Source organism: Lonchura striata, chromosome 5, assembly GCF_050655825.1.
Source record: "Lonchura striata isolate lonStrDom1 chromosome 5, ASM5065582v1, whole genome shotgun sequence".
Classification (NCBI taxonomy): domain Eukaryota; kingdom Metazoa; phylum Chordata; class Aves; order Passeriformes; family Estrildidae; genus Lonchura; species Lonchura striata.
Window position 1 is genome coordinate 28,309,203 of NC_140707.1, and position 19,062 is coordinate 28,328,264.

Sequence of the window (19,062 nt, forward strand, 5' to 3'; positions counted from 1 at the left end):
CAGAACATGTACAGAACCTCCCCATTTTCATTGTTTTTCATCAAACTTTCTTAATTCTTTACAGCAGGGTAATTCCTTATAGTCAACTAATAATATAAAGCATGTAATAATCAGCGAGCTGTGTGGCTGTGTTAGCCACTGCTAATTGCTGTAGCCATTGGCTGCAGCTTTAATTATATGTGGCAGTACTTAGGAGAGGTCAGTCCAAATAATATATATATCCAAATCCAGTCAGAGTGAAAAATCAGACAGGATATCTAGTACAGTACAATGCTTGCTTGACTCAGTACTGTTGGTAACTTCCTCCTCTGGACTTTAGCACAGCTGTAACAACCTAGACTAGATGAAGAACTTGCCCAAATATTGGCAACCAGTGGTGCTCTGCCTTAAACCTAAATTACTGTAATTGATGCTGTGTGTGCTTTTCAAGTCATCAGTGAATGTGTTGGCTCTTTCTCCAGTAGTGCTGTCCTTTTGTTTTGAAAGCAAAGCTATCCTCTTAAAGACCTTCAAAACACAATATTTTTTTCTCTAGTAATAGCCTCAAAGGCAAAGGGTTTTGATGTTTATGAGATTTCTAAAGCTTTTTTGATTATCCATCATGTGAAAATTATTTCAGACTGATAAGTCAGGGATGAAAAGCCTGGTACCTTTATCCACACTGTTTGAACAAGGATCTTCAAAGCTGTCCTCAACATCAAAACAGCTGGCTCTAGTTTTCCATGAGTTACCAAAAGCAGAAGCTGAATCTTCCACAGCTCCAGTGACTGTTCTGAAGTCATCAGTCTGGATGTTATTGAAATTGCCACAAAGACCTTGTGTGGGAGGAAAGAAAAAAAAAAAAAGGCAAAAGGAAATAAGAAATTGCTAGATGCATGAAAAAAGGAATGGCTTCTAGATGAACACTCAGCTCTGTAATGGACTTCGCCTGAGACAAATCCATTTTTCTTCAGAGACTTCCTGATGTTTGCACAAATCTAATAGGACCCTGTGTTTAAAGTGTATTTATTATTTTTCTGTATTACAGTAGGACTTAGTGATAACACAGGGATTGGAACTGCTTAAATGTTCTTCAGTAAATACTGGCAGACAGATAATATCTTCCCCAAAGGCTTATAAATAAAGGAAATGGCAAAAGAAAAACAAAATGGGTCAGAGAGACGGTGTAATCCCATTGCACAGACAGGAAACAGAAGCACAAAAATCTTAAATTGTGTAAACAGGAGATTATTGGCAAAACCAAGAATGTAGTCTGCACTTCACAAGTGTCTGATGAAGGCCTGTTTAAACAGTTAGAGTCTAAAATATATGCACACATCACAGAGATTTTCTTCAGCACACTGAAGGGTTTAGCCTTATGTGTCCTACCAGATGTGCGGTTCTGAAAAGAATGATCGACTGTTATGGAGAGCTGCATTACAGGTTTCATTTGCACTCGGATCTGCACTCCAGCTGAGCTCAAGATTTGGATGAAAAATGTAGATTGTCTGAAGATGGTGATGTCATCTAAAGAGGAAAGAGAAAAAGAAAAAATATTGTATGCACTTGCAAATCTTTACAAAGCTGAGTAAACAGGAACTTCCATTTGCCAGTGCATGCAGTAACACAGAGATTCCCAGGGAATCCCAGACCAAGTATCCCCCTAACTGTGAGTAGGCTCATGTTATTTTCAGAGAAAGGAGCAGGAATTCCTCTACAAAAGATGTAGGCTATTCCGTGGAAGATGTGAAGAAGGGGATTTACCTTTTTTTACAGGTAGCTTCACAATGAAATTGTTCATATAGATATTTCCACAGGAACATATTTTTATAGTCTGCAAGGAAAAGGAAAAAAAGCCCATAGTAGTCAGACAGACAAGAGCAACCTGACAAGGTTCATTAAGCATTGAGAAGTAGTGTATTCAAAACTTCATCATCTCTGTGGTCAGTGTAATTCAGTGTCCAGACAACATACAAATAAGGTAAGGAAAATAGAAGTGACCGCCTATGAATCGCTAACTAGAGACAGTTACTTACAGTTCTTCCTAGTGTGACCAATACATTCTTTAGGCAAGTCATTGTCCTTGAAGTCCCACACTGAATGATCTCCCCAATCACCACAACTGTGTCATCAGTGTTCTGAGAAAACATGAGAAAGGTATGTGCAGACATTTTTAGCATGTTACAGGCTGGGAACTTGAAGAGAAAAACATGTCATTGAAAGGCTAAGGAGTAATGAAAGAACTGCGGTATTTGATATCTAGCTGCAAACTGTTTATTTCATTGCCAAAATCAATAATTTCACTAACTTTCCTTTGCACTCTTTTTCCTTGCTATCAGCTTGTGTGGATCTCATTTTCAGGCATTCACAGATAATTCAGTCTTTTCACAGGAATTTTGCTTCATCCACTTCCTTCTGACAAGTCACACATGAAGAAAACTTCAAAAGAAATGCTTGAATCAACACTAATACTTCCATTAAGAAAATTATTTAATTAAAAAAAAGTACAAGCATGTTGAAGCTGCAAAACTTTGAAGCTAAGCATCAGCAATTGATTTGCAATCCATAGCAAATTCAAATATTTATGGGGTTTAAGACTGAGCATGTGTTGAAGTGCTTTGCTGGATTGGTGCCATTTAATTAAATTAAGACATATAAAACTCCAGCACAGTTTAAAGCCTCAAGTTACTCAGGAGATTTAGGAGTGAAAAGAGAAATTGCTCATACCTTAGCTAAGACATAATGACAGTTGCCATGAAAATTGAACCTCTTATTATCAAATGTTGTTATATGGAATCCTCCATCTATGTGGCAACTTCCAGAGCAGGGCAGAGAGATACAGCTCCAGTGGCCTCCTTTGCAAGTACTGTGCAAAACCCAAAAAGCAGCCATTAGAATAAACACAGTTTCAAGGGAGCAAAGGTGATACACCATTTTAATCTGCACAGATGTGGCCTCTTTGCATTTTGAGCTCATTATTTTGGCTTCTTATTTAAACCCTGTGGGTGGAAGCCTTTATATTAGGCCCTTAAAGTGTAAGAGTTGAATTTTTATCAGTGAGAGAGTTAACTGCACTGGCCTTTGGGCTGGCTCCCTCAGGGACACACTGAGCTGGGAAAACAAGAGATGGTTTTCTGGGCTTAATTGTTTACTTGACTTTTTGAAGAAAGAAAGAACCCCTTCAAGCAGTATCTTCCAACATCTTGTACTACTGGTGCAACTGTTCAGCAAGTCACTGACATGAGGTTTCAGCAGCTAATTGTGGAGGGCCTGAGATAATGAGCAATTGTCACACCTGTGCACACAAGAAAAAAACAGTCCAGCCACACAGGCTTGGGCTTTGAGGGGAGTAAATTAGGATGTTTCAAGATGGGAGCTACACAAAGCCCATTAAGTTCAATTTCTGGGGTTTGAGGAGCATTTTCTTAAAATGCAGGATAATCCAAAGGGACTTGCAGAATGTTTGGCCATGTACAATACTGTATTTCATTCCTCCTATAGTAAAGCTTTAATTGATGGTCAAAAAATGATGTGGTGTCACAGGAGCCCAGATAGCACATAAAGACTAAGAAATAAACCTGTTTTGAGAGTAATATACCTAAGATCTAATAATCTTTCACCAGTGCAGATGGAGATGGGTTCAAGTTGCCAGGTTTTCTTCTAAATCAAATAATTCTCAAGGATCAGGACTTCTGAGATCTGGCCTTTAAACAGCCTTGTAGAGATCCAGATGTTGTTGGAAGTGCCACTTATTAACATGATATGAGTTCTCACCTCACTCTAGTGGCCAAAGTCTCTGAATTAATCAGTAAAGAGCCTCATTTTTTCTACATTCTGAAACCTTAAGCTCAGTTTTTACAAGCAGTTTCAAGTGAAGGTGGGTAATAACTATGTGTGGTTGAGGAATACCTTTAAGTTTTCCTACACCATCAGAATTCAGAGCAAGGTTTTGAATTGTTATTTAAGACAAGTGACAGGAAAATATATATATATATATATAAAGGAGGAAAGTACAGAATGCAAGTCATCAGTGTTTTGAAATAAATATTTCTGCCTTATTAATGCAATCAAAACCACAACGGTACCAGTTCTGGCAGGGAGTGGAGTAAGTTCCTCCAGATGAGTAGACTTTGCCTTGAAATGTACAGGGGCAGCTGTCTCTGGGGATGCACTTCTTGCTGCTGAGGTCATCAAGGATAGTTCCTGTTCAGACACAATGGCTAGTTAGTATTTCTTTGGTGTGTCTGGGAAATGCCATCAAGGAAGATTAGAGTCTGGAAAAAACTCTGGAGTATTCAGCATTTCTTAAAATGAATGGGATACTTTTAAAAGAAAACACCACACCAGGCCCTTTCAGATGTTAATGGATGGGTAATATTTCTTACTAGAACTCAAATGAAAGCAATGCAAAACTCAAAGAATATTTCCTTTTACAAAATTTTTCCCTGTGAGCAGGATTATCAAGTGCCAGATTGCAAGTGTTTGAGCCAGTCTCCATCCTTTTCTAATAGTGAATCTAACAGAAATCAGAGCCTCATCTTAGACTATTTCATGTGCAAATTTACACATGCACATGCATGGAAATGCATGTATATTTTGTGTCACTTAAGCTACAGCTAGATTCAGTGCAGAGAGGCATCTCATGTGACATCTTCACCTGCATTCTTACTGTCTAGAGAACACCTCTTCTCTTGCCATATCTGCACCATTTTTTCCCTGTCTAGTACTTAGAAGTCTTGGCCTTCTTTCTCCAGTGTCAGGATCTCATATCTTTAGAAATCTGGCTCTTCCAAGAAGAAAATTGGTGAATTATGCTAGAAGAAGCAGTGTATTTGTTGTGTGAAAGGTAAAGAGAGGGAACAACCCCCCTTTTTGTCCCTTGATGTGTGTGATCATTCACAGAAGTGAGCTGCCTTACCAGGAGGACAGAAACAGCCATCTGTACATGGGGCTTTACAAATCTTGCTCCTTTCTGGATCTGCACATGTGTCAGCACAGGAATTTCCACATTCCATGTACTCCATGTTGTTTGGGCATTCCTGATCTGCAAGACCAAAACAAAATGGAGTACATTAATGATGTATTTATAATATCTCTCAAATTGTTGTTTCACTACCCAAACCCTTCTTCCTTCTTTCCTCCATATCTTGTTTGCAAAACCTTCTATCCAGATATGTTGTGTTTGTTTACCCTCTTAAAAGAATGTTTTATGGCCACTTTTACTTTATCTTTTGGACAAAACTGTGCTGCTGGGAAAGGTGAGCTATTTCACATTACTAGCTCAAGGTTGGAGGAAGTCACAATACAAGCAAAGAACACCAGAATCATTTAGGTGGTCATAACAGTTTATTATTGCCTGAAGCATCAGTTCTTCTGGCATTAATTTGCTATCCCAATCCACACCAGCAATTTGGGTCAACTACCTGTAGCCTTCCCCCTGGATTTAAAGAGATTTCCTGCTCAGTAACTGAACTACTGAGTATGAAAACACAGGGTAGGATAAGTACAAACATATTGCTCTTCTCAGTAACTACTTCTGTCTAGTTGTCACCGTGTTGAAATAAGGCTCTTTATGAGTTAACTGTGCAGAGTAAAATTAAAAAAGAAAAAGAACTCAAGAAAACTGAGTTGTAAGAAGGAGGTGGGCAACATCAAGGTATAGTTCTAATTTAAGGAGCAAAATAATGTTAAATTTGTTAGAAGTTTTCCCATTAACAATGTTTGTGTCAAAGTATTTTCACAGATTGATTCAAGGTAGTTGCCAGAGCTTTGATCTTCTGGGATAAGAATACTTGTGTAAATGTCTGAAATAAACCTCCAGAGCAGTAGTTACTTACAGCAGAGTTCTTTGGTCCTCCATTCCCCAGGGTCTCCCTTCCTCAGGACACAATCTCGAGAGTACTGGTTTAAAGTGCTGCAAATGCAGCTGGGAACCAAATCAGAGTGAGAAGAATTAACTGCACAGTGGCACATATCCTCAGCACAGGTCTCTATGTAGTCATCAAAGGCAACCACTCTGGGGCAGTTTCCAAAACGAGACATAAGTTTCTTGCATCCTTTTTTCTATTAAAAAACAAACAAAACAACAACAACAACAACAACAACAACAAAACAGGAGGGAAAGAAAAGCAATACTTGACATTTTACCACCTTTTAGGTTTTTGAAGATGCACCCCGAGTTATGACCAGTTCCAGGGTCACAGAATAATTCCAGTTGGAAGGGATCTCAGGAGATTATCCAGTCCAAATTTCTGTCACTATGTCCTTTGCCTTGGACTGGAAACTGTCATTCAATTGGGCATTTTCCCAATATCTATTTCTTTAATACCACAACAGGATATTCTTTCAGCTATGAGATAATAATTTTGCTCAAAATCATGTGTAGAGTTCTGAAAAATTCAGTTTAGCGCATGCTCTGAAATTAAGATTTGTTTCAACAGTTTCTTCAACACTGTAGGTCAGGAGGGTTTGTACTTCTTAGTCCCACACACTTACATATGAATTGCATCTATTGTCTTTCCTCCTGGGATGTCTTCCAGTGTGATCATCTGGGCTCACATCAGTACACTTTTGTGATGGATCCTCTACTTTGTGGAAGTTCCCAAACTGTCTTGGATGCATTTTATACCCTGCAAAACACCCCAGATGCATTTGAATAACTTCCTCACAATTCTTTAAGTCAATTAATGGGCTATAAAAACGTAGTTACTCTTTGGGCTCAAAGGCAGTATGCACTTCATGAGATACCCAAATTTAACTAGCATACATATTTTATAGAGGATGACAGCCTGATATAACCTTTTGTTGGGCTAGAATCAGGAATCTGGCACATTTGTATCAAGGCCTGCTGTCAGCCCAGGCATTTAAAATCATGTAAGACTCTTGAACTTTCTGTTACTTCTGATAATTTCCAAAGACTTATCTTTGTTTGGGGTGTGTTTGATCTTACAGAGTTTTCTGTTCACATGGATAACAGTCATACAGGTATTACATAAAGGGATGTTGTTACAACTTTGGATTCAGTCCTGCAGCTGATATCCCAGGATGAAGGTTTCTTTCAATCCAGACAACCTGCTGCAGGATTAGAGGCTCAGCTATTTGCAATATCTAAAGGTGCCAGTGGATGGCACCACAGTTTCTTCAAAGATACTTTGTGTTCTCCCTGATGCTTTCATTTCATTATAGAGGCAAAAATAATCACAAATAGAATGATTAAAAAAGAAGAACAGAAAATGCACTCGTGCATTCCCTGAAAGTACGTTATTGTCAGTGGGGAACCTGACAATGTTGTTTCATGATAGCCAAACAATTAATTTTGGTCAAAGATGTTGGAGACTCTTACAAATATGAAAAGAGCAGAAAACCCCAGATATCTCAGAACCTCTTAAAATACATCTCCTGTATATGGAAATCTGAAAGCCTGCTCAGAGGAAACAGATATCAAGTTTCATGTCATGTATAAGGAGGTCTGTTCTGGGTGGAATATGCTGTATTTATGACCTACCATCCAAAATCAAATCATTCTTCTCATTGCCATCATAGTTCCCACATAAACCACATATTTTTTCTTTATATGTTTCTTCCAGGTCCAGCTACAAAAGAGGAAACACAGAGTTTAAAGGCTTTTCCCCATATCAGCAGCACTTGTTGCAAAGTGATTCACAACAGAACAGTGCAATGGCAGAAACGGCCATTCCCAGATTCTAGCAATCTCCTTTCTGGCACAAATCTCTCATAAAACATATCTGCAGACAGGCTGAATTAAAATGGGAAGAGAATCTTCCAGCAATTGTTTTTTCTACCCACTAAAGAGGTAACTGAAGCATGTTGAATAATGGATTAATCCCTGTACTAGTGTCTCCCAGTATAGAGATACTGGTATAAAAACATTTGGTACATCTTGCAGGGTACCCCAGCTCCTCTCTGGGCAGGTCAAATAACTATTTTAATGCTGGATGCTGTAAAGAAGCAGCTTCTGGCTAACTTTTTGCCATGTATAATGGGTTTTCTAGTCCATAGGGTGATGGAAAATTTTATAGCACTTCTAGGCATGGGTCTGCCAAGCATTACTTGCTTCCCCATGCTTAGTGGAAATAAACAGCCAGGTTAGCACACTATTGCCTTGCTGGACAAAATTATTGCACCTTATCACTCCTACATGCTGGGGGAACAGTACTGGTGCCACTCAGGTCCACCCAAAAAAGGCAGCACTTTTCCTGCTGTTGTGTCCACTCTATAGTAACGTACAAATACTGCCTTTAACACTTTAGATATCGATTAGTACAGAGGAAGGGGAAAAGCAAATACTTCAATAAATCAGAATTTCAATATAATCTGATTACTTCCTGATATTTTTTCTCTCTACTCCCTTTTTACCCTCGCTTTATCTCTCTGAATGGCAAAACATGACACACAACTTCCATTTAGTTAATCTGAGTCCTGATTGGGAAGGATAAGTGTTCACACACAAAAGTGTAAATGCACTGGTACAGAAGAGGATATTCCAGGGTAGATGTTTAGAGGAGAATTCCCACATAGCATCACTTTGGAATGAAAGAGGCCAAGGTCTGAACTGGTCACAGGTATCAGTTTCCCATACAAGAAGGTCACGATACAGAGTAGCAAGGCAGAGCTGGAGGGCTGTTGCTGCCAGTGCCCCATAGAGAAAGGAAATAACTGCAGATGTGCTGTATCCAGGATTAACCCTTTTGTCACATAAAATTAGCTGGAAATACCATAGGGTTGTGATCCCATGCCCCTGCCCTGTGAAACTATTGCCCAGTTTGGTATTTTTCTATCTGCTTATGGATAGAGTGATACCTCCCTCCCATAATTTCACATATCAACACAGTGACTGCATCCAGCCCTGCTTTTCATTACTGATGAGATTCACCAGGAGGAAAACAACTAACTGACTGTTCATACTAGGAGAGTGTCAGCCCAGTTCCACTTGAGTGTCAGGCCCAGCTTGGAAGTGACTTGGAAGTAAGTACAGGTGTCCTCAATCAGAATGCTCTTCAAGCTGAAAGGCATGGCAATCCTGGAAATTTGAGGGGACAAAACAGATTGCAGTGAAAAAAAGACTGATGAAATCCTTACAGATATATAGGAAGGAAAACTAGAGTTAAAAGGAACTAAATAAGACATGGGAACACTCTTTGCAAGGTCAGACTTTGTCCACACAATGCATTACATTGTCCACTGTGTCCTTTTACCAACCTTAATCCATAACAGAATGCACTTTGGTCTTGTGTCAATACTACATCAGCCACTCAACTGATAGAAAGCAGCCAAACCCAAGGACCTAACCCAAAAGTTTATAAAGAGCGAGATGACAATATTGGGAAAATGACCCTCCACATGACGACACTGCAGGTTATCATCATCCCTCCAGGACCTCCTTGATATTTGGGATTCATAAACAGCTCTGTTCTGTTACACATGTACTCATCCAAATCAGACCTACATTACTTTTCCATCTTAGCAAGACAATTACCATTCAATTTGCAACAGTCTAAAAACTTAGAAGTTCAGAAAATGGCTAGAAGAGAGGAGATTTCTTGCCCCTTTGATTTAGAAGACACATATGGGCTTTGGTGCTATAATTACAACAGAGTGGTGCTATTCTATATTTGGTTGTTTCTAGAAGCCTGTCAAGACAGCCTATGTGCTTGCAATTTTCTCTTCAACAAAATTGTGAGGGGTTTTCCCAGAGTCAAAGGTTGCCAAGGCCCTTCAAAATTCTCTGCTAGGAGCAGGACTCTGTGCTTCTCAAGAGGACTGCCCTTAATATTGTGCCCAACTTTCAGCTATTGTTGAAAATGATTTTACTTCAGAAATATGTTTACCCTTCTCTTTGCAGTTTCCTTTGTGCTTCACTTTGAATTGGAATTAAAGGTGTGGATCTTGACTTCTAAAAATTCTGCATTTTCTTATAAGAAGATCCCTGGGCAAGTTATGATCTGCAAAGCAGAGCAATTTTCTAGACTAAACTATCTGTAAATGGAAAACTATCCCTAAAAGAACCACCTGTTCCTGAACAGCAATATAAAACAGTAGGGTTAGTACCACATAAATAATATTTTGAGTAAAAAGAAAAACCACCAATCTTCTACATAAAGTGCTAGGGTTTATGTACTTTCCTCTACCCTCCCTCTCAAATCAAAGCAACATTAAGGAAACCTTAAAACATCTTCTGTTCTTATAATAGACACATAGCTCTCTACTTAATTTGCTGGTGTTGGTCCCTGGACTGTGTAGTTTAGTTTAAATGTTTCTTGCCTTCTCAAACACTGGGTGCGGGGACTCTTCACAATACCCTGTTCCAAAAGCTATGAACATCTCATACACAGCCACTGCTTTCCAGTCAGACCACCTGGTGCGTAGTGATAAAAATGCAGCCCAAAACAACCTTTCAGTCTTTACTCACTTCTTCCCATTCACCGTGATTCCCGTCTCCTTCACCTCCAGGACCACTCCATCAATGGTGACAGTGAAGTAGATCAGGAAGCTGTTCCTGGCACTGCGCCTGATCTGAATGTTAAAGTCCTGGTAGCTGTCATTGCAGTGTGAAGCGAAGACATATGTGCAGGTTCCAGGAAAAGTAAACTTTACATGGTCAAATGTATGGAAGTGGAAATTGCCCCAGGTGACACATTCACTCCTACTGACAGTAGAGACCTGGACTAAAGAAAAATCATAGTAGGGAAGCTTAGAAATTCACCCCATATGAGGTGCTTGTCCTTTTTTTGCTGAAAAACATTAAAGGGGCAGATTTTCAAAGGCAAAAATGATAACTCCTGGAAGAAACTAGCCTTTGGGAAGCAATTTCATCTCACTGAACTTTTGAAGTCCATGACTTTTGAAGTACAGAGATACCTGCAACGTGAGCAGATTAGGCCAGTCTCCTTTGAAGTTAAGAGTGAAAAGCAGAAGTTAACAGTGAAAATCAGAAGTGGTTCAGCTTTCTCATCTTACATCTGTACCTAGCAAGAAGACACTGTAAACCACATGCATCTCTCCATTGTCTAGAAAGTCTGTGTTTATATTCATGCTGTAGGCATATTTGCATTGTAGATATGTAAAGTGAAGTGAGGAGAGTCCCATTCTGGATGTCTAAATCTCATTTAACTCAGGCAAGACTTTGTGTTGAGTGCTTTCCAGGAGATATCACAGGTGGCAGGAATTTACAGCAAAGTGGCAGCTGCTGATCTCAGTACATGAGGCTGCTACCAGCTTCAGCTGTTGGCTAAGAAATAGTTGGCTTTCCTTCTCAACCAAAACTCGTGTTTTGGACCTCTAAGCTGTACCTCTGTCAAAGGTATTGATATATAGTCTAAGTGCATATAAGACGTTACTTCAGAAAGCAATTTGCACCCTACAGAGCTTCACAAAGAAAATATGAATCACCTTGAATTAAATTCTACATGCCTACTACAAAATGCTTTCAGCATTTCTTCAGAAAGAATGACAAATGAAATGGGAAAATTTCTTTGTGTTATTCAGGTAGCATGTTTAGGACTATTAACATAACAACATCCACCATAGATCAAATCAAAAACAGTTACTCATTTACTCAGTGAACTCTAAAATCTTATTAAATATTCCTGCCTAAGAATCAGCAGGGAAGAACTGAGAAATTAAGGTCCTTATGTTATACATGTGTAGCCCAAACTCAAGTGCCCAGTGAGTCCTTGCAGAAACAGCTTTTTAAAGGGACTGCTACTTTCATAGGTGGTTGCAGCACTGAAGTTTGGCACTTTTCTACACAGTTGCGAGGGCAAGTGAAAAAGTTTGGCTATCCTGGAAGTGAAATTGCTGGAATTACTAAGCCAGCAATAACTGGTGCATCAGCTATGTATTAAGCAGTTGGGAAAAGTGTAAGACATTAAAAATCAAAACAGGAGGCAGCAGTGCAGTAGACCACAAAAATGGGATTCCTGCTAATACAGCATTTCATACTGGTCAATCAAGCCTAGCTGGTGATATGGTAAATACTTATTTTAGGAAGAATATGTGTGAAATGTGTTGAAAAGGGTGCCACCATTTTTTTTTGTTTTGTTTTTTGGTGCAAACTGCATTCAGAGGGTCTCCTCTTTAAGTTTAGTCACTTAGGACATAAAACAGTTGACACACTACCTAATAATGAAAGAAGACAAGAAATACTTAAATGGTTGACAATCAGGATAAAAATGTACAATGTTTAACAGTATCCTTAATGTCTAAAGCTCTTACACATATATTACACATTTTCATTTGTCAACTCTATTTCTCACCTATGGAGAGCTATATGAGAGCAAGTAATGCAAGAATTAGATTATTTTCTTACCTATCTGAACTGGTTCTTTGCCCTTGCAAAAACTCCAAATTAGACAGAAGATCCAAAATGATCTCCCGTTGTTTATTTCCATCTTGCCATGAAGTCGTAACTTGAAAATCCTTTCAGGGAAGTGTTTTTTCTTGGCTTATAGGCAGATTTTTATAGTCCAAGAGTTTGGCATGAGAACAAAACCCATGGCAGGGTCCCTGAAAGGTGGAGCTTCATTAAATTTTCTTTCAGTCATTCATTATTAGCACCCAGAAACCTTCTCTCTTTCAGACAAGACAGGTATCCAGCTCTTTCTTGCTTTATGGGGACAGAGAGTTGTCTGTTTCTAATTTCCTCCTTTGAAAATAGGTCCCCTCACCCTACTCCTACAGTTGTTACTTCTTTGGCAGCAATAGCTTTTTTTTTTATAACATCTGATTAGTTAAGGAGCAATCACTGACCTCTTTCAGAGTTTTTCTCTGTCTTGCACATCAGCAGAATCCCCCATCACAAGAAATATGTTTGTTGCCTCTACCAGCTTTAATGGTGACTTCTAAACAAAGCAAAAAGTATTATCAGGTCAGGCATAATGTGTGGTTTATTTAGAGCAAAATCTTCTGACAGGAGGGCATTGCCCTTTTAGAAGTATATCCAAAATATCTTACAAAAAAAGGCCAGATTTACTGCTTCAATAGACCAGAAACAAAACCAAAAGTGTAAAAATTCTCACCTCAACTGCACGAATAGGATTTAATTTATTCTTTATGCACACAGAAGTGATGGATTCTCCAAACATCATAAGGGAGCAGTTCCCAAGTCCCATCATAATGTAGACCACAGATTGTTCCTTCACCACCTAAATTATGCTGCTATGAAAGGGTCCCTTGGTGCCTTCAATGTACTTTAATGCATAACAGTACCCCATACCCATAAAAATTCAGTGAGTTCAGTCATGAACTCTACAGCCCCTTGTAGGACATCCTACAAGGGTATTTTGATATCAGTAATTTTAGAGTCCTTTCTAGAGATTTATTTGCTCTCTTGACACAAACTGACCTTGCATTTATTTTCCTCATTTGTACCATGGGGGAACTGCCCCTGACAAGAGAGGAATCCTCTCAGCTACTCCCAGAAAATCCAACATGGATAACAGACATTCCCACACTTCCAGCTGCTCTATCCCCTTTGGGAAAACAGTAAAGTCAGAGTGATTGCCAGTAGCTAAGTGAGCACAGATACAGTTTAAAGTGGACATCGTTTTGCCCCTTCTTGCAAGGCCTCAGGTCAAGCCTGCCCATGCACCCATTGGGGGAATATGAATGTCTTTTATCTGCTTGGCAGGCAGCAAGCAGGGCCTTGGGAACAGGGTCTTGCTCACTGCTTTGCCAGACTTTGTGCTGTTGCCAAAGTGGAGTGTCCCAAAGCTGGCCCACTGCTGCTGCCCTACACAGGTACAAAGTGCTTTGCAGAATTGCAGGTGACAGCATCTGCCAGATGAAGATTTGCTGCTGCCCTTGCTCGAAAGAAAACTCTGCACCAGTGTGCATGAGCATTGTGCAGGACATGAAACATGAGTTCGTGTTACCCCTTTGCTGCTGTCCGTGTCCCATTAATTCCATTGTCAGTCGCACTTGAGGCAGGGCACTACTGGAACGCAGCTCTTGAAGCCCTGCCATTTTGGCTGGAATACAGAACCAACAGACTTCATGGCACTGGTGATGGAAATCATGGACTGCTGCTGCTTTTCCTTTTAATCACAGCACATCTTCCCTCCTGATCTCTGTCCAAATAGGTACAAAGTAAGTTAAGAGAATACCTAGTAGATAAATTTAACCATGAGAATATGACACTAGAAATATGAGGATGATATGAAATTGAACACAGTGAAATATCAACACTCAAATTCAACAGATTCTCCTGGTAATTTTTATACTGAGTTCTTGTTCAAGCCACAGAACAGGATTAATGGCAGGTGTGGGGAAAGGCTGTGAAGCCCAGGAGGAAAAGCATATAAATCAGTAGACTGCAGATACAGACTAAGAGAGCATAGTTGAGGGTAAAGGTGGATAGCTGAAATATATTAATTTTCCAAAATCAATGCTAGTGTCAAAATCCAAGTGCAAAACTCTGCTGAGATAAAGTCTATGTTTCTTCAGTCACTGTCCTCTTCCTTTCCAATTCCCACCCAAGAAATCAAAGTATCTATTTCATTCATTTTGGTATGAGAGTAGAAGGAAGAATCAGACTCTAGGAATATAATTCCAAACTCTGGAAAAAAAAAACCAAAAAACTTTATTCCCACTGAGCTGCACAAAAGCAGCAGGAACCATGTAATAACTGCTTGCCAAAGATACCCTTCAGGTTGGAGTAGTCCTTTGATGACAAAGACATAGTGAGATTGACCTCTGCAACTTCCAGCCCTTTGTGTTCTACATGTGGAGTAATTCAAGGTAATGTGAGGATGGGCAGGAGGAATGAGCTAAGGCATGACTTCCCCCTCTAAGCCCCACTTAGCACTTAGGCCTGGGAAGAACATGAACAGTACATATTAAAAGTTTTCAAGGAAAAGGCGGAATAAAACAAATGATTAATTGAACAAACATTCACTTATGCTCTATTCAGCAGAGATAGTAGTATCAGTCATCTGGGATTCTACCCTGAGAAAAGCAAGAGCAAAACTCTACACAGAGAAATGGGAAACCCAGTCTTCTTCCTCTGTACCTAGCCATTTTCTTACCTCTGCTTGTCTGCTCTGTCATTTATGCCATTCCTTTGCCATTTCTTGGGGAGCAGAGATTCTGTCAATGACTAACCAGAGCTGCTGCTTCTGGCTTCTCCACAGATACTGCGGGCTACACTCCTTAGAAATCACTGGTTGCTTCAATCCTCTGCAATGATTTCAGGACTACTGACAGGGGAAGGATATTTGCATTCAAATGAAGTTTTTATATTCAAGCATGTAAACACTGAGTTTTTCAGGAGAAATACATGAAGCTTTTCAGAAGGAAATGCAGACTGACAGGGAGTTTACAGACTGTGTTGATCACTTACCACTGAATCATTGCTATTGGCACACAAGTTATAACTATTCCCCCCACAGTGACAAAGTGGAATTAATAACTCTTCCCTTTATTGGACCCTGCAGGATAAGAGGCCTTCCCTCTTCTGCAGCTGTATTGGCAAAAAGAACTCCTCTTGGCCCCTTTACAGCCCATTTCATGGATCATTTGCCATTAAAGGGTATGTGATTTTAGTAAATACAATAGGTAAATATTAACTCAGTTTCTTTATCACCACTGACTCACTGAAGATAAGCCATCATGAAGCTAATGTAATACACCGGTGACTCACAAAAATATATTTTTACTACAAACTTGGTAAAAGACACACTCAATTAGGAGGTATCTGGTGGATCAGTGCCCTTCATAACCAGACAATGTACTAAAGTCTGGCAGTTGTGTTTGTATCATATCCTTCTGTCAAAAGGGTATGATGATTCCATATGTGCTGTGAATAGTTATGGCCATCCTGAGTCAGTTCAACACTGGGAGGTTAAACTTTGTAATTCTCTAACCTATCTCATTTCAGGCAAAACTGGTGCTGCTCCTTGAAATTAGTATCTACTATAATATGGTGTTTTAAAAGCACTGCCTAGAAAATAACCCTAGAGAAATTATGTGTGCTCCATTAACAAAGTAATGTTAGCCAGGAAAACATTTCATTTGTCAGGCAGTTTGTGCCAATAATCCACATGATAAAAAACATCCAGTGATTTTGGCAGAATATTTTACATAACTGGTAGTTATAACCATCAGTAATTATCAGTGGAATTCAAGAACAACATGAAGTATCCTTTTTTAATCCTTTGCATGATATTATAGGATTTAGGAAAGTTACATTAAAATTTATTTGCTCTATCAGATTTGTGTCTAGCACACAGTTTGAAACAGATGTCATTAAGTATAACGTGATCTGTAGCAGGCAGTAGGAAAGGAAGGAATGAATATCTGCCATTAATTGTCCATTAAAAAACATGATGAATGCCTTCAGTATTTCAGTTTTGGTAGGAGGTGGTTGAATGTTTTCTTACATTTTGCCTTAGAATGGACACAAAGCTCCTTAACCTCTCATCTTGCCATAGGGCTCCTTGACTTTTTCTGAACAAATCAAGGACATTAGTTATTCCTGTTTGCAAGGAATGATTCCAACTGTTCTTTTCTGTTTTTCTTTAAGAAGATGTAGATCTTTCAAAATCCATGTACAAGGAGTAATGACACGGCTGAATGGTGTTCATGCACAGAGGTCTCTCTGACCTATTGGCACTTCCTCACGTAAGAGAGACTCCCTGCATAGAAAGTCATCTCATCAGGAGGTTGGGCCCTAGAGATTTTCTACTTGAAAGATTTTACTTTAAGCAACCTTCCTGGTGGAAAAATATGGGGTAGCAGAACAAAGGGAAGCATATGAATTTTCTGCTTTGATATTTAGAACTTTCATGGCATTTAGGCTAGAGCAGATTCTACCTCTTTTTAAAAAGCAATTTCTTATTTCCTGGGTACCAAGATAATTCAGAAGAGGCCATTGCATGCTTAATACTGAAATCTCTACGACCTTGAAATTACATTAAATACATGCCCAGTAACCATGTCCACCATGACTGAAGGCTACCGCAAGCCATAAGAGAGGCTAAGAGATGGGGCAGAAAACAAGTTAAGGCAGAAATCTAAGCAACCTTGGCCTAGAGTGTTTTGTATGGAAGGTAGAATTAACCACCCAAGAAGTACCTGCGCTTATGTTCTGCTCAGACTCTCCTTTTAAGAAGAGTGATCATAGAGATCCCATAGATTCTGCAAAAAAAGGGCAAAAAATGCTCAGCTATACTAGTCCAAATGGACAAGCTATTGAAATTTAACTGCTGTGTCAGGTCATAGGCACTGTGTAAAGCCACATTCCTTAATTACTGTTCCTGTTGCCTTTTGTTACTGCTTAAAGAAATCTGCATGGAGCACAGGTGCTCCTTCTCAGTGCCAACTCTGCCATACTGTCTCTCTGCTTGAGTTTCTTCAAAGTCTTAGAGTAATGAAAACATCACAGTGATGATTTTTACTGTTCTAGAGACTAGTTTGTGAAAAGAATTCAAACATTTTATGTAAGAGTGCTGAAAAACTGGAACATTACAGGGAATTCAGTTTGTACAGAACAGGTTTTAGAAGCATGATACTGAAAAAGAACTTATGGGATTTTCCATATTAGTGATGGAAATATGGCTTAGGTAGTCTGCTTAGACCTGTTTGGACCTTAGTCTGTGAGGTTGCAAGTTAAGAACATGGGTGTTTGTGTTAGCGTGAAAAGAGAAAGTTAATTTTGGAAATTTGGCCCTGGAGGAGGACTGCTCAACTTTAAGAATTTGTTCTGCCTTAAAATATCCCCCTACCCCTCAAAGATTCCACTGGGAGGTGAAATTTCAGAAACTGCACATCAATGTTGCAGTTATTTAAACATATTTCATTTTTTGTCAGACCTGAAACTACAAGAATGTTTTTCCCTATGATCTCAGAGTTTGTAGCTCTATTCTGTCTTTTCTCTGTATCTGAGTTTGCTTTTCCATACAAGTGCAACAGTATATAACAAGCACAGTAACTGCACGATTATTTACTTAGGGCTTTGCCTTTACTAAAGTCCTTTCACTGGGACTTATGTGCAGAGTTGCATGTGCCTAGTTCAGTGAAGTGCAGTCTAGCAAAGTAAACTGAATTGGTAAACACACTGAAACTTTTATCTTACCCTTCCCACAGAACAAAATAATACTATTAAAGAACATAGTTAGATCAGAAGACAAGGTAGTTATTAGATCAGAAACCCCTACCTTGTATTATTTTGGTAAGAATTCTTCTTGGTTTGCATGTGGTTTTTCCCCTCTGTCTGAATCCCATCTGCCTCACCTCAGATAGCAGCAGTGATTTTTCCATATTGCTAACAAGTATTGTCTCTGGTATTCTTAAAACACTTATCCACTAATGCCTCATAAAACAACTGTGCTCTCTTTATGAGCAAATCTTCTGTGAACTCCTTTTTAACTGGAGATGGAAGTTCTCACTGTGTTGCTTAAGAGTCCTATGAACAACACTGAGTTTCCAGTGCATCTCCAGGTTACTACAAGGAATTTGTTTGAGATTCAAACTATCTTGGATGAGAAGACTACATGTGGGAATGAAACTCATGTGATCTTGCACAGCAGGAGCTGGGACCTTTGGTTTTGGTGCCTGCAAAGGCTGTGTGACTGGAAGTCCTACTTGCCTCCCAAGAAGGCGTCCCTATTTTCCAAGACAAAACTGAAATTGTTAAGTACTGAGAGAGGAAGAAAAAGAAACAAAACAAAGAGAAACGCCTTACCACCAATGAAAGTAGGAGGCTAGACAGAAAGTCTGGAGGAGGTGAACACAGGGCTCAAGCAAGGAGACAGGACATGGGCCCTTGCTACTGCTCTCTTTTTGCTAGATTCCAGAAAACAAGGCAGTTCCTGGAGCATTTCTTTGAGGACAGAGAGAATCAAGCCCACTCCCTTCCAGCACTAGTGTTTTCTGTGAAGCTGCCAGGGTCCTTTGTGGTAGGTCCCACCTGGAAGAAAATGGGATCAGAACGTTCCACAATCCCGTGAGTTCCTAATGTGTTGATGTCACCCTTTCTGAGAGGAAAGATGGGAGACATTGCCTCAGTTTTTCTTCTGGGTTTGCCAGAAGAATCTCTTCTTGTGGACTGCAGACCAACAGCTCTTG

The 19,062-nt window shown here is 39.5% G+C and overlaps 1 protein-coding gene across 3 annotated transcripts in view; it reads right to left on the reverse strand.

Moving 5' to 3' along the window:
• The window catches only part of LOC110484475 (mucin-5B), a 47,145-nt gene extending 29,647 nt beyond the window's left edge, over positions 1-17,498 (reverse strand). The window contains exons 1-16 of one of the 3 annotated variants that reach the window (XM_085580176.1): positions 15,024-17,498; positions 13,872-14,066; positions 12,748-12,839; positions 12,308-12,504; positions 10,409-10,664; positions 8,905-9,019; positions 7,484-7,571; positions 6,475-6,608; positions 5,817-6,042; positions 4,898-5,023; positions 4,065-4,182; positions 2,707-2,845; positions 2,016-2,117; positions 1,744-1,813; positions 1,369-1,506; positions 651-815 (exon numbers count right to left, since the gene is read on the reverse strand). In XM_085580176.1, the coding sequence (XP_085436302.1) occupies positions 651-815; positions 1,369-1,506; positions 1,744-1,813; positions 2,016-2,117; positions 2,707-2,845; positions 4,065-4,182; positions 4,898-5,023; positions 5,817-6,042; positions 6,475-6,608; positions 7,484-7,571; positions 8,905-9,019; positions 10,409-10,664; positions 12,308-12,389 (1,759 nt within the window). In that variant the 5' untranslated portion in view covers positions 12,390-12,504; positions 12,748-12,839; positions 13,872-14,066; positions 15,024-17,498. Of the gene's footprint in view, positions 1-650; positions 816-1,368; positions 1,507-1,743; positions 1,814-2,015; positions 2,118-2,706; positions 2,846-4,064; positions 4,183-4,897; positions 5,024-5,816; positions 6,043-6,474; positions 6,609-7,483; positions 7,572-8,904; positions 9,020-10,408; positions 10,665-12,307; positions 12,505-12,747; positions 12,840-13,871; positions 14,067-15,023 lie in introns of those variants that run through there. The other 2 variants (XM_085580177.1, XM_021555146.3) reach the window with 2 other exon arrangements.
• Between the last annotated feature and the right edge of the window lie 1,564 nt (positions 17,499-19,062).